This window comes from Ursus arctos, unplaced genomic scaffold, assembly GCF_023065955.2.
Source record: "Ursus arctos isolate Adak ecotype North America unplaced genomic scaffold, UrsArc2.0 scaffold_24, whole genome shotgun sequence".
NCBI lineage: Eukaryota > Metazoa > Chordata > Mammalia > Carnivora > Ursidae > Ursus > Ursus arctos.
This window is the reverse complement of record NW_026622919.1, coordinates 31,050,337-31,065,573: the sequence shown is the minus strand read 5'-3', so window position 1 is coordinate 31,065,573 and position 15,237 is coordinate 31,050,337. Positions and strand designations below refer to the sequence as shown.

The window sequence follows — 15,237 nt, the reverse complement described above, 5'->3', positions numbered from 1 at the left end:
CACAATTTTTGCTGCCCATCCTCGTAGCGTTACGCTCTGCTGGTCTATATATAAGTCTTCACTCCAAAAGGAAGAATACTTTCTCCAGAAGTCACAATGATTCCATTGAACTGGAAGTTAGGACTGCCAGTTTGGGCTCCTCAGGCCTCTGGATGAACAGACCAGGGAGGGAGTTACTGTCCTAGCTGGGGTGATTGATTCTGACGAGCAAGGGCAAATTGGGATTCTACTATGTAATGGAGGTCTGGAAAAGTATGTCTGGAATATAAGACAGCGCTTAAGGAACCTCTTGGTACTACCATGTCCTGTGATTAAAACCAACGGAAAATTGTAACAACCCAATTTTAGGCGAAACTTCTAAAGGCACAAACCCTTCAAGAATGAAGGTTTGGGGGCATTCCGCTAGGAAAAGAACCATAACCAGCATTAAGGTGCTCACTGAGGGCAAAGGAAATATAATAGGTAGGGGAAGAAGGTAGTTATAAATACCTGACCAATTGCAGAAATGAGGTCTGTAATTATTATGAGTATTTATTTCCAATTTTATTATAAATGTATTAATTTTGTGTGTATATGTTTATTCTTCCCTCTCTTATCCCCCTTGTATTCTAACATAAAACATATTAATAATAGCTAACTTCAGGGATGCCTGGGTGGCTCAGTTGGTTAAGTGTCTGCCTTTGGCTCAGGTCATGATCCCGAGGCCCTGGGATCGAGTCCCACATCGGGCTCCCTGCTCAGCCAGGAGCCCGCTTCTCCTGTCTGCCACTCCCCCTGCCTGTGTGCTCTCTCTCTCTCTCTCTCTCTGTCAAATAAATAAACTCTTAAAAATAAAAAAATAATAGCTAACTTTACATTAAATTATTGAAGTTACAGGATTATCAAGGAGAAGAGTGAACATCACCCAAAGACTTTGCATCCTCTTCTGGGGAAAAGGTTCGCACATTTTCAGTTGTACACGGGGTAATTGCATCATGTTAGGTGGAAGTATGACATTGCCATTGTTTTAATTTGGAAATTAAGTACAGTTTAAGGAGATGCATATGGGTGCTGGGGTGACGAGATGTGGACTAAGATGATCAGTTTCATGTGTGAACTTGGCTTGGCTCTAATACCTAGATATCCAACCAAATACTAATCTAGGTGTTCCTGTGAAATTATTTTGTACATGTCATTAATATCTACACTCAGTTAACTTTATGTAAAGGAGATTATCTCAGAGAATCTGGGTGGAGTAACTTCCACCCAGTTGGAAGGCCTGAGGTTTCCCTGAAGAATTCTACCTGTGAACTGCAGTGTCAGCTCCTGCCTGAGCTTCCAGCCTGACCTTCCTTACAGCCTGCATGAATATTCCAGAATTGCCTACCTGTCCCTCCCAACTGAGTAAGACAATTCCTGGTAATAAATCAGATAAATTAGATATATGGATGGATAGATGGATAGAAAGATGGATAGATAGAGAGATAGGTTAGATAGATGATAGATAGATAGATAGATAGATAGATAGATAGATAGATAGATAGAACAAATACTTGTTTGTTCATAACCTACTGGTTATTTTTCTCTGGTGGAAGTGGTACACAAATCACCTAAAAAAAATATATATATATATTGCATCCCCAAGAGTCAGAGCTTTTTTTTGACCCAAAAGGGATCACCCAACATATTCATCAGGCGTGATCCCCAGAACTCCCAGGCAAATCCCAGGAGTTCAAAATATTATCCTGATGAAGGACTGAATTGGGCAGGTCAGGGCAACACACCTACAACAGTGTTCTGCCTTTCAGGGCATCCTTCAGATATCTTAGTCCTTTCATGTTTATTAAACTATATGCAACACATTGGAATATTGCACAGCCACTTAAAAATACACTTTCTTTCAACTGTCTCTGAAAGGGAACATAAAATCTCACATCATTAATGCTTCTAAGGAGGGAACCCAATCAGTGCTGGGGGACTGAAGTGGGATGGAGAATTTTCACTTTTTCTTCCTTTGGAGTATTGTTTTTGAAGATTTTCTTATTTATTTGGGGGGGAGGATGGGCAGAGGGAGAGAGAGAATCCCAAGCAGACTCCCTGCGGAGCATGGAGCCGGACGCAGGGCTCCATCTCATGACCCTGAGATCACAACCTGAGCTGAAACCAAGAGTTGGATGCTTAACCAACTGAGCCACCCAGGAGCCCCTGCCTTTGGAATATTGAATCATGTAAATGTATCATCTGGACTAGGGGTTGGCAAACTATGGTCTACAGGTCAAATCTGGCCCACTGCCTGTTTAAAGTTTTATTGAAACACATCCATGCTCATTGGTTTTTATGTTGCCTATGGCAGCTTTCATGCTACAATGGCAGAGTTCAGCAGTTGTGACAACTATATACATGATGTCATATGGCCCACAAAGCCTAAAATACTTACTATCTGACCCTTTACAGAAAAAAAATTGCCAATTTCAATCTAGATTTTAAAAAACAGAAAATTGACATTAAAAAAATAAAAGATGCCCCAAGAGAATTAAAGACATACACATGAATGTTCATAGCAGCCCTATTCACAATAGCCAACAAGGGGAAATGAGCCAAATGTCCCTCAACACATACATAAACAAAATGTGATAGAGTCATATGACGGAACATTACTTGGCCAGAAAAAAGAATGCAATACTGATAAATGCTACAACACAGATGAGCCTTGAAAACATATGCTAAGTGAAAGACACCAGACACAAAGGCCACATTTGTATGATTTCATGTATATGAATGTCCAGAATAGGCAAATGCAAAAACACAGGAAGTAGATAAGCAGTTTCCAGAGACTGGGGGGAAAGAGGAGCGAGGACTGACTGCAAATGGGTACAAAGTTTCTTTGGGGAGTGATAAAAACGTCATGGAATTAGATAGTGGTGATGTTTGCACAACTCTGAATATGCTAAAAACCACTGAATTGGGGGCGGCTGGGGGGCTCAGTGCTGAGTTTGCTTCAGATTCTTTCTCCCTCTCCCTCTCTAAAATAAATAAATAAAATCTTAAAAAAAAAAAAAAAACCAAAACACTGAATCGTACACCATCACCAAACACAGGGTATTCCAGAGTTCAGAAGGGGCTCAGCACCTAGTGATGAATTAGTCCCCTCCACCATCTCAAACTAGAATCAGAAATGGCCTGGGATTCAGGAGACCAAGTTCTACGTCCCAGTTGTCCCCAACAACCATGTGACCTTAGGTAAGTTTCTTTCCCTGTCTGGTCCTTCATTTCCTTCTCTATAATACGGGTGCATTTGGACAGGGAGGGGGGAGGCTGGTGTGACAAGATGTGAGGGGGTAGTGGAAGGACCTGACTCCCCAGAATCCTTTATTTTTTCCCTAAGCTTTGTCACAGACCCTAATAATCAGTATCCTCCTCATTATCGCTTTCCAATTTCAAAGCACTTTCACATACATGTCATTTGGTCCTCACTGCCACCCTTTAGGGTAGATAGGTATTATCCCCATTTTCAGATGAAGAAACTGAGCCTCAGAGAGGACTTGCCTAAGTTCGTACAATGGGTAAGTGTTGGAGCTGGGACTCAACCCCAAGTCTTCTGATTCTAGATCCTGAGTTCTACCCACACTACCACAGTCTTTGCACGTTTAGCCTCTCTCTCTGGAAACTCAAGAGAGTGATGTCTAGCAGCCTCACTGCAAACACTATGCACTTTTGTTTGGACAAGAGAGGCACAGGGACCTCTTTGATCCCTTATGAACCTGTCTACACTCTACAGTAGCAGTCTAAGCTGAGGAGTATGCCTCTACATTGGTGTGAACACCAAGCCCATGACATCACAAAGATATACATACAGGTACACTTGACCTCTTCAACAGGTGATATAGGGCACTCCTTCTTACCAGGGTAGTAAGGAAGCTGTACCTTTAGTTCAGGGGAGGCTAAAGAGATCAGAATTCTGGGATTCTGTTCTCTAAGTCCGTAAGACTTATTTACCCCTCTGGTGAGACCTCAAGGAAGGGGTAGCTCCTCAATCCTTAGTCTATGGGAGGAGTGAGAAGGGAGGGACAGGGAACTTGAGAAGGGAGGGACAGGGAACTATCCTCCCTGCCCTTGCTAAAGCAGAGCCCAGGAAAGGCAATATCAGTGGAACCAGGGATTTGCTCCTGAGCTCAGAGAGCTGGGCCTAAACCTCAAGGAATATCAGTGAGACCACTGCTGTCAAACCCAGTTCAGCCCTTATGAGTCACAGAGCCTGGGCTCTAGAAACGCTACCAGTTACATGGACTTTGGCAAGTCACTCGCCCTCTATTATTGTTTGCTTCTCCAAAAATGTGGCTAATGATTGCTGGGTCTAGCTCAGAGGGGTGCTTGGAGGTTTCCGGGACATAAACTGAAATGTTTTAAAGTATACTTTACGAACACATGCTTTCATTCTTCCATAGCTGGCAAAGGGAGTGACCCACTCACTCCTTTCCAGGCAGCAGGAAATTATGCACACATTGGGCAGCAAGAGGCCATCAAGCCAGACAGGAGGCTCTTCAGGAAAGGCTGGCCGCCCTGGGGTAGAGGGGCTGCCCGTGCTCGCTTACACTCTTCCTTTTTCATTTGACCAACCAACATTTATCAAGCATTTACTACAGGACAAGCGCTGTTCTGTGTGAAGGCAGTGAAGAAAAGAGAAAGCGGCCCGGTCACAGAGTTTATATTCTAGTTGTGGGAGACCAACAAGTAAATAGCAAACTTGTCAAGCATTGGCAGTTTCTGTGCTGAATTAAATTGGATAAGGTTAGTAGCGGTGGTAGGGAGGTGCTATTTCATACAAGATGTCAGAAGGCCCCTCTGACAGATAACAGGATGTCTGAGTAAAGACACGAAGGAAGTGAGGGGACAGTTTGGGGGACAGCCACACCCTAGGTCTAGGCTAGTGGACACTAGAATTCTGGAGAAAGACAGACACATCCATGGCAACAGAGACAACTCCCTACCATGCTGGCTCGGTTTGCTCCCCTTGGATTTATTCTCCTCTCTTTTCTTTCCTGCTCTGTTCCCTCCAGGTTGCATCCGTGGGTCAGCCTTGCCATCTGCCTTTCAGTGACGTTCAGCCAAAGGCCCCAGAAGATTGAACAGGATAAAAGAGAGGTAGGCTACGGACAATCCCACTCTTTGGCCGCGGTTCTGACAGTGGCTGCATTCCTCTATACTACAATGTCCATCTGCCTTCCACAGCCCCTTCTGGAACCCATCCTCCCCACAAAGCCTTGCAGGATTAGCTTTCTAGATGTGCAGAGTGTACCTACCTGTGAAGGGATATGTTGTCCACGGATACCAGCTGGACGGCCTCTCACCAGGGCAGGAAGGGGAGTTTGGGCACTAGAAATACCCACCACAGGCAAAATGTGGACCATGGCTTCACTCTCATCCCTCAACCCTCCACCTCTATCAAATTATTCATACCAGCAAAGGCAGGAACAGAATTTGGGGTTGTAGAGTCCCTTAGGACCTCACTGCCCCAGAGGTAGAACCCTCTCCAAGATCGAGCCCACCAACTTCCCACCTGAAGAAATTCAATCTACCTACCTCCAACAATCAATAGGTCATTACCCAGTTTATTTGCTTGATGGAACATTTATCAGTATTGGAAAAAGCTTATCAATGTGTAGGCCTGCTCCACCTCATTAGACTATGTACACCATGGAAGCACAAGAATTTATCTTGCTCTGTGTCACAGCATCCTAGGCTCAAGTACACAGAAACGCAGGTGTTTTGGAGGAAGTGGCAATGGAAAGGCATATAAACACCTCTGCTCGCTGACACTTCCACAAGGACTGTAACAACTGCTTGGCATCAGGGGTTGGGCAGATACTCTCAGAAGCATTGCCCACCTCTTCAGGTGTGTGGGGGCAGGCGCCCCAAGTGGGACAACCAGAATAATGCAGGAGGCAGACAATCACTCAGGTCCCACCAGGAGTGTTTCCACCTTTTTAAAGATCCCTCACTTTTCCATTTGTAAGTGGCCAGAGCGGACTTGGCTGCCCAGGCCTCAGGGAAGCACAGGAGGAGGAGGAGGAGGAGGGCTAGGAGCGCCTTGGCCATAGGAGGGCTTGGCCAAAGGTTCCAAGAAGCTAAGCTCCTCCAGGTCCAAGACAGCAGCTGGAAAACTGCCATCTGGACCTGGGGCTGGAAACAGGGAAGGCAACATGTACTATACCAAAGACCCCAAACGTGGCTCACCTGGCCATCTCCATCAAGGGACCTAGAAAGCCTTGTGGGTGAGTACTGCTCGTTCATTTCCCCCCCCAATTAAGGGGCCTGAGACTAGACCCTACAACTAAGAACTGATTCAGGCCAATCAGTTTCTCTTTACCTGGTCTTCTCTTCAGTCCCCATTCTACTCCACCCTAGATACCCTCTACACCCACCCATGTGTGGCAACCCTGTCACCAGGGCAACCCTTTTGCCCACCCTCCCCCGCAAAAAAACCCCAAACAGCTCAGAAGTGCATCAATCGACCTTTAATGTCCAAAAGAGGCATGGATGCAGAGCACAGGAGATGTGGTGGGGTCTCAGCCCCTGCTCCAGAAATGAGTGAGAGATGAACACAAACCAGACATTTCCAACTGGCCACACGAGTCTGGGAAGGCAGGGGGAAACACAGATTTGGACATTCATAAAAAAATAAAACCTAAAACCAAGCACTCAATCTTGTGCCCACTGAAGGGTTTGATATAGGGAACTCACTCATCATCCCAGTACCCACCCTCCCCTGTCAGCATCAAAAAGAAAGCTCGGCACACACTAAAGGCTTGGGGAGGGGGAATTCTCCTGCCTCCCCACCAGCCCCAAAGATGGACTTGGACAAAAAAAAAAAAAAAAAGAAAGAAAGAAAAAAGAATGAGCTGGATCCCAACCACCCCCCTCCCACAGTGTCAACCCTACACATGAGTTTTAAATGCGATTTACAAGAATCAGCAGCTCAGTCAGCAACGACTCCCCCCACCCCCACATCCCTGTTTGATCAACAGACAAGATTCCCCCCTGCACTCTCCTTGGAATCTCCTTCCACTAGCGGCCCTGCTCCATCTCCTGATACCTGGCTTTACCACTGCAAGACTAATCCCCTCCAAAGTTCCCTCAAAGGTCCTTGCAGCCCTTTACCACTTCCATCGCCACCTCCCACAAGGGCTGCAACCACCCACAAAGTCACTTTTCCTCTCCACTAAGAACCAGTTCCAGGGCAGATGGCATCATGGCCATCTCCTTGCGGGCTATCCCCCAAAGCCTTCTGGGGAGCAGACAGCCATAGGGCAAGCAGTATCTGGGCCCGATGGCCTGGGGGGGGGGGTTGACAACTGTCTTCACCCCCAAAACAAACACCCCCTAGAGGTTTTTAACATAAAGGCCCAATTAGAACTAACCATGTAGCCTATCTACCCATACACCCTAGAGATTCCACACTGTCCTGCCCCTCCCTCCCCTCTACCCGAAACCAAGACACACACATACATACACACACATATACACAGAGGAGAATCAAGGGAGACATTGATTTGGTTTGATTGCTACGACTTAACTAAGGAACTATAGTCACCAGAAATTCCCTTGCCAGCCGACTAACAGGGGCTGCTCTAAGAGAACTCCAGAGGAATGAGAAAACCGAGGGCTAAGCAGGGAGCAGACAGAAGGAGAGAAGAATGAATAGAAGAAAAATCAAGCTAATCCTACCCCCAACATCCTCCTAGCATGAGCTCTGGCAGAAGAATAAAAGAAGGTAATCCACAAAGACACAGCCCTTACTTAGAAACTCTTCTGACAAAGACAGCAAGACAAGTCTGCTCCCCACTCCCACACACCACAGACAAACACGTCTCAGGGCCCCTCAAAGAATCCACCCCCCACCCCACCCTCTGCCCCAAGCCGTGGAATCACAGTTCAGTGGAATATTCTCCCTGGTACTAGATCAATCCCCCTAGCCTCCTTCCTATCCCTCTCTCCTTGCCAATCCTTATGCTGCCCCCTGCAGCCTCCCCAGCTCTCCCAAAGCAGCGCCCACCACCAGGAGGAGGTGGCTGCACAGTCTGAGTTCCACCTCCAGAAACCGACTGCTCTCCCCCAGCCTTCCTAGTCTTACAGGCTTTGTTGAGGGCTTTTTTTTTTTTTTTTTAATTTTATGTAGGGAGAGAAAGAGAAGAGGGAGGGGTGGGAGAGATTTCCTAGTGCAATACAACCAAAGAAAAAATTTTAAAGTCTTGAAAAATAAACATAAAGCAGCCTTCTTCCCCAGGCAACTAAACAGAAAGAAGTTTGGTTTTGTTTACTGCGACATACACATGAAATCGAGTATACAGTCCATGCAGTAGCACAGCCATTGGAGAGGACATCCTGATGCTGGCCCCAGTGCAAAACAGTCCCAGCAACGCCGCCTGCTTGCCATCGCTGCCGCCGCCACTGACACCTTCACTGCGGCCACCTAGCCTGACTTGAAGAGGAGGATTGCAACTTGACCCAAGTAAAAATAGATGAAGTGCTTTGTCTCGTGTGTAACATAGCTGCCAAAATTTCGGCCCACGATACAATGCCAGGTAGGGTTATATTTCTTGTCAAATTCCTAAAAAAAGAATAAAAGGGAGAGAAGAAAGGTGATTAGGACAGCTGGAAGAGGAGAAATCAGAATGGGAATCTGATTTAGTTAGCACTGCCCCACTCCCCACCCCTAGCCCACGGCCCCAGCTCCCCAAACCTCAGGAGCTCAGGTTAAGGCTGGCTAGGACACTCCTTCCTTCATTAATAATGGAACACCGCACAGGCTCCATTATTTCTCTCTGGCACTTTATGCCCTGATCATCTCTCCTCCTCCTCCTAGCTACCCCACTCCGTAGCCCACCCTGTGACTCTAGCAAAGAAGTCAGGGAAGCTCAGGGCATAAGAGACCACTCCAGTGTCACACAGCATGAGGAAAGCAGAGGAGGAACAAGACTCCCTGACTTGCCACCTGCTGCCTCTCACATTACTAAGCAGCATTTCCAAATGCCAAGAACCAAGACACTAGAGCCAAACGTCAGGAGTACCAGGAAGCAGTTCTTTGTAAGTCCACATTACAGGCACTCTTGTGTGCCAGGTACTGTGTGGGCTATAAGCAGCAGAACAAGGACATAGGCCATGAGATCAAGGCAATTCCCTCACTTCTCTCAGGGGCATCAAAGCAACCTAGGAAATCCTTGTGACCTAATCAGACAGGCGGTTCCCTGTCACTCCAAAGATCCAGGAGGAAACAGATGGCTCAGTAGATGCACCCTGCCATGCAACAGCCCTCCACCATGGACCCAGCAAAGCTGCCAACCCTGGGACTGTCCCCCAGGTGATCGACATACAATTTGTGTGGCCTCCTCACAGCCCCCTATACCAAGGGACTCCAAGAGGTATTAGGGAACAGTAGAAAGGGGATGGGTCACCAAATACAGCCTTAATGCTGATTCTCAAGACTCTGTAACATAGGAGAGGCATAGTCACTTCCCTGGGCCTCATTTTCCCAACAGCAAAACAAAGAAGCTAGGCCATATATAATCTAAGGATTCTCCTGACTCAGAGTCCATGATTCTGGATCCTCTCCCTGTACAGGACAGAAAAGGCCATCGTTCAGCAAGGAGCCAGCACTCCCAGCTGCCTCTTCACCCACTGGCTCCTTATACAGATATTCTCTCAGGACTCCAGAGTTTCCTCTTCTCAACCCACCCTGCCTAAGTAGGAAAGCAGAAGTCTGTAAAACTTAAGGATGCCCTACCACTTCTATGGACCAGAACATCACTAAGCTTAGGCATCCCTTTTGGGATACTAGAGCTGAAAACATCAAAGACTGGGATTATGCCACTAGTAGACATGGATTCTGACTGGGAATCAGAGGCCCTGGCTACCACTTCTCACTTCTAGTTCAGCTGCTTCCTATGTTAACCATATTCATTCACCCATTCACTGAGGGACTTTTCAGGGACTAAACCTACACCCCAATATTGCTCATCCATTTTTAGCAAATTATATATTCAAGCCCACCCTCTTCTTAAGAAAGTGGGGAGAAGGAGATACAGTACCTGAGTCCTTTTTAAGAGAAAGGAAAGGAAACCTCCTATATGATAGGGATTATTACACGGATATCCTACTTTAAATGATATAGTTCCTTGAAAAACTTGTATATGATCTTACATTATCTGTTTATCCTTGATCTACATTTTGAATAGTTCTGAATTGAGCCAGTTACATTTGATCCTAAGCTTCTCTCCCCAATGCCTTATAGTCACATAATTTTCTGTAAACACACATACAGACACACACATAAGCACACCTCAGAAGAGTTCCTATTAAGAACTCCTAAGGTGAATGCTTTGGCGAGAATCACTCCCTAATTTGTCTGCTTTGCAAGCTCCTGGGTTTTGTTTGCATGGGATATACCTCCTTTCCTAAGTCCCCAGTTCAGATCTCCATCCCTACCCCTAGCCAACAGCCATAGCTCTCTGACGCACCTTCTTGATATAGGCAGCAATGTCCTTCTCTATGTTGTACTTCTCCATAGCCTGCGTGGCGCAGTCAACAGCATCCTGTTGCATGTCCTCAGACATGTCTGCATTCTTGATCACTGCCTTCCGGTCAGACATCGTGACACTGCAGAAGAAGTAGAGAGGTGAAGCTGACAACCCCATGCTCTGAGCAATGAACATCAGCAGCTGAGTGTGGAGCCTCAGTGGGAGAACAGAGCACAGAAGGCGATAACAACAGAAAACACAGACACAAGGCATTATTAGAAGAGGGAGGTCCTAAGCTTTTAGCAAAGACCTGGTCCCCAAACATGGGAAATAGAAGGTGGATAGGAAAAGAGACATAATAAGCCATCAATTTTTATCATTTGTAAAATAAGTTTTTTCCAACTCTAAATTTATCTATTTCTGATATTTTGAATAGCACCAATTGCCAAGATACTACAATATATCACCAACTAGCTTTGTCCTTGGGCAAGTTACTTAACCTTTGTGCTTTCATACCATCATCTTGAAATGGAGACTTCAGAGTTACTGAGGGCAAACCAGGTGGCATTAACACCTGAACACAATAAGCCCTTCATTTAATGACCATTACTGCATCATTGGTAACAGAGTAGAAGATGGACTAGGAATCAGTAGACCTGACTTCTGGTCCTGACTATGAACTCCTGTAGTCTTGGGCAAGTCGCTCAGCCTTACTGCATTCATTACTTCCGTTTTAGCAATGAGGATCGCTCTTGATCAGGGGTTGTTATAAGGATTAATTAAGGTTATAAGCGAACACTTACAAACAAGGACTGTCTACACTGGGGTCTGTTGGCCAGATTCAGCCTACCACCTGTTTCTGTAAACAAAGTTTTACAGGAACAGGCAACAACGACAGAGTTGAGTAGTTGCAAAACAATGCATGGCCTGTAAAGCCTAAAATATTTACTATCTGGCCTTTCACAGAAAAAGGTTGTCAATGCCCTGCAGTGACAGAGATAACAAAAGGTGAGGAATTATTACTTTAATAGCCCTAATATTTCTGCTAATTAAGGCATGGTATTCATCCTACAGCAACCAGAATTCTGGGGTAGACCTTGCATGGGCTATTCCTGGGATGGCAGGAATCCCAAAAAGGCTGGTCAGAATCTGCCTGGCAGTCTATAGCATGTGAATGCTTTGCAAGAACAGAGGAGGTGAGCTGCAAAAACCAATCCTCTGTCCTTGACCACAGTCCCATCACACTGATCCCCCACACTCCCCAAAAAAAGAGGACTCTGTCACCCAGCCCAGTAGACAAAAGATGTCGTCATTCCAACCCCATCTGATATTAAGGCTACACAGAAGGCCTGCCTGCTCAAGGAGAGATCCTTGGTATCATTCCAGGCCACCTTGATCTCTGCGTCCACACTAGCCTGTGTGCTGGGTGGACTGAAAGGGAAAGCAGAACTCATGATTACTCCTTTAGCCTGCACCAGATGCAAAGAAAGCATAAATGCCAGTTGCCAGCCACACAGCCCTTGACCGCACCCAAGGCACCTCAAACTAAGCAGGGCTGGTTCTATTTCAGCAGAGAATGGCAGAGGAAAGGGTTAGTGGACCAGCAAAATCTGACCCCACACCCCTGTGAGGAAAAGTCAGAGCTTCAAGGAGTATGTGAGCACCATCAGGTGCTGAGGAAAAGGTCAGGAGAACCCTGTTCAAGGCCTGACTTGCTACATGACCTTGGGCAAATCAACATCTTCATTTTAAAAACCAATGGTTGAAATAAAATAAATGGGGCAACTTCGATAAGTTTGAGGAGATATACAACAGCAGCAGGGGAAGAATGTTCTGATTATTATAAGACTCTTTATATTTGATGAAAACTAGTGTCACCTGGTGGCCTATTCCAGGTTACCACTCAGAAGGGGGCACTGTTTACAAACGCAAGGGTGGGGGTGGGGCCTGGTTAGAGACTGAAGTTAAAGCACGAAATTGGCAACGGTTTTCCCAGCAAGCTCACCTGCTCCACGGCCTCATCCCCAAAGTCCAAAGGAACAACTTTGTCACAGTAAAAGCCACCTTACTCTCTAGTAGCAGAGAGCCTGCAGTTACATAACGTTGGTCTTGTGACTACAATGCTACGATTCTTCACCCCCGGCCCCCCAGGCGTCTGAGGGGTGAGGCCTAGCCCCAACCTGCCCTGTCCAAGGTGCCAGTGAGAAAAGGACAGGGAGGTGCCCGGCCTACCCACCTCCCTCCTGGGGAAAAAAAGCAAGGGACCTGGGCCTCCGGACAGAAAGATGACCACAGGGCCCCAGGCCAGCTGCCTCTGTCAAAAGCAGGAGGCTCCTTGGAAAAGCGAAGAGGGCACTCCAGGACAGCTCCCCATCCCCTATCCCCGGTTTTGCGATTGGAAAGGCCAAGTCTCCGAAAGAGCTGGACCCCCCGCCCCCCCCCAGCCACCAACACACACAAATGCTGGTATTCCCTCCCTTGAGATCTCCAGGCTTATCCCTCCACCATGCCATCCTCCAGAGAGCTGCGGCCCCCAAAGGCCAGCACCTGGGGCATGAGAAAGCATCCTCCCCCCAACCTCCGCCCGGCCGGTCAGCCGCCCTCCCCCGCCCGGCCTGGAGCAGCGCCGGAGTGACTGGGCGTCCTCGCTGCAGGAAGGACGCCCCAGAGGGTGGCGGCGGCAGGAGGCGCCGCGTCACGCCCGAGCCCTCTCCACCCCCTCTCCCTCGGCCCCAAACACCAGAGGCCTCCACGCAACGCAGGGAGACTCCCGAGGGGGGGTGCGGGGAGGAGGCGGGGAGCCGCACCTCCGCAGCCCGGGGCCTCCAGCCTCGCCCGAGGGTCGCGAGGGCACAGGGTGGCGCAGCCGCGGGAAGGAGGGGCGCCGAGGGCGTCATGCCGAGGCCAGCTCTGCTCCAGGCCTCGGGGCTGGGCCACGCGCGTGGGGCTGCACGCGACGGGCGCGGCCCGCCGCCCCGGGGACGCCCCCAGCCACCGCTCACCTTCACGCAGGCTAGTCCGCGCGGGGCCCCGGGGGAGCAGGGATGGCCTGAGGCAGGGCGCGGGCAGGGGCGGTGTCCCCTCGGCTCCTCCTGCAGCAGCAGCCGCCGCCGCCGCGGTCTCCGGGTCCCGCGGCCCCGGGCCGATCGCTCGCTGCCGCCGTCCGCCCTTCGAGCTTCCCCGGCCGCCCGCGCTCCGCCTCGCGCCCGCCGGCCCGCCCGCCTGCTCCTCGCTGGCGCCTCGCTGCTCCGCTCTGCTCTGCCGCTGAGCACTGCCGACGCGCGGCCCCCCCTGAAATAGCGCCCCGCCCCCGCCCCTCCGCCGCGCGCGCCGCCGTCCACGCTCCCCATTGGCTGCGCCCGCCCGGCCCCGCACTGCGGGCTTCTCCCCGCGCCGCTCTCGCCCCACATCTTGTTTCCTCCCACAATGCCTCGGGGCGGAGGGAGGGGGAGCTGGAAAGGGTGGGGGGAGGGAGAGGTGGCCTTAAGAAGAGAAAGGAGAGGAAGAATGCAGACCCCTCCACCCTGGGCTAGGAGGCCAGGCCTAAAAAGGAATAAGGAGGCGAGGCTTAGCGAGAGGGAGGGGTGTAAAGACCCCAATCCCAAGAAGAATAAAGGGAGAGAGAGGGATGGAGATTTCAGACCCAGGGAGCATGATGAGGAAGGGGTAGAGATCCTAACCTAAGGAAGAGGAAGGGAAAGGAGGTGAAGTCATCAGCCTCAGAGGAAAAGACAGGACACCCCTTCCCTCCCCCCAAATCTGTAGGAAGGAGAGGAACAGCCAGTTCTACGGAGAGGTAACGGCATAAACAGCCCCAGGGCTAGGGCCCCTCCCCTTACATTCAGGAAAAGTCCCTTCCCCACAGCAGCTCAGCCTTTGTTCCCGACTCTCAAGGCCACAGGACCTCAACTCCCAGCTGGAGCCCCAGCTGCAGTTTATCATCAAGAGCAATATGGAGGCAGACCCTGTGCACAGTTGTGAGAAGGGAGGTTGGTCTTTGGCACCCAGGCTCCTGCGGTAGAGGTGAGAGTAAGCCATTTCTGGTCGGTCAAGACCGGACGGGGAGTGCAGAGAAGCCCCGAGAGGTGCGAACCGTAGTCTGGCAGAGCTGCCAGGAGACTTCTAATTCAGCCCATCCATATTCCTCACCTCACAGAGGAGAGAACCAAAGCGCAGAGGGCTCAGAGGCCTCACCAGATCGCCGCAGCTCAGGCCTGGTCTTGCTGCTAGGCAGCGGCCGCTCTGGTGGCTGAAGAGGCTATCTGTGGGAATGTGTGTAAATGCCTGTGAACTTTGGGAGAGCGCCTGCCCTCCACTCGACCCCACCCACCTCCAGAGAACAGGAAATGTCTGCCTTTTTCTTCTCTGTTTCACAAAGAAAGTGTCTACCTAAAGGGCTGGTGAGAATCTTTATAGGGAGCCACGCATTTGATTAAGAAGCTCCCCTTCCCATCATTCTCCCTTCATTGCCCCAAACCTTGGTCAGGAAGTGGGACGTGCTCTGGCCGTGGTCTGCTCTGGTGTGGAGCATCATAATTTGATACTCATTGTGTGTCCGGGGAAACCTGGAAAATCATGCCCTCCCACTTCTGCTTTCCTCAGCTCTGTCATCTCCCAGCCTCCGTCGGCATCCCAGAGAAACAGACAACGCCTGGTGTATCCCCTCTAGACCAGGGTATTCTGATGTCAGCCTCTGTGTGAATGAATGGGGGGCGGGGCACGTGTGGGCAGAGAGGGAGGAGAT

At 49.2% G+C, this 15,237-nt stretch overlaps 1 protein-coding gene across 1 annotated transcript; it reads right to left on the bottom strand.

Annotated features, from left to right (window-relative positions):
• Window positions 1–6,479: 6,479 nt before the first annotated feature.
• Window positions 6,480–13,739, bottom strand: DYNLL2 (dynein light chain LC8-type 2). Its single transcript, XM_026517427.4, has 3 exons — window positions 13,496–13,739; window positions 10,494–10,632; window positions 6,480–8,587 (listed from the first exon to the last, which is right to left on the bottom strand). The coding sequence occupies exons 2-3, from the start codon at window positions 10,623–10,625 to the stop codon at window positions 8,450–8,452; spliced, it is 270 nt and encodes an 89-aa protein (XP_026373212.1). The 5' UTR covers window positions 10,626–10,632; window positions 13,496–13,739; the 3' UTR covers window positions 6,480–8,449.
• Window positions 13,740–15,237: the final 1,498 nt, after the last annotated feature.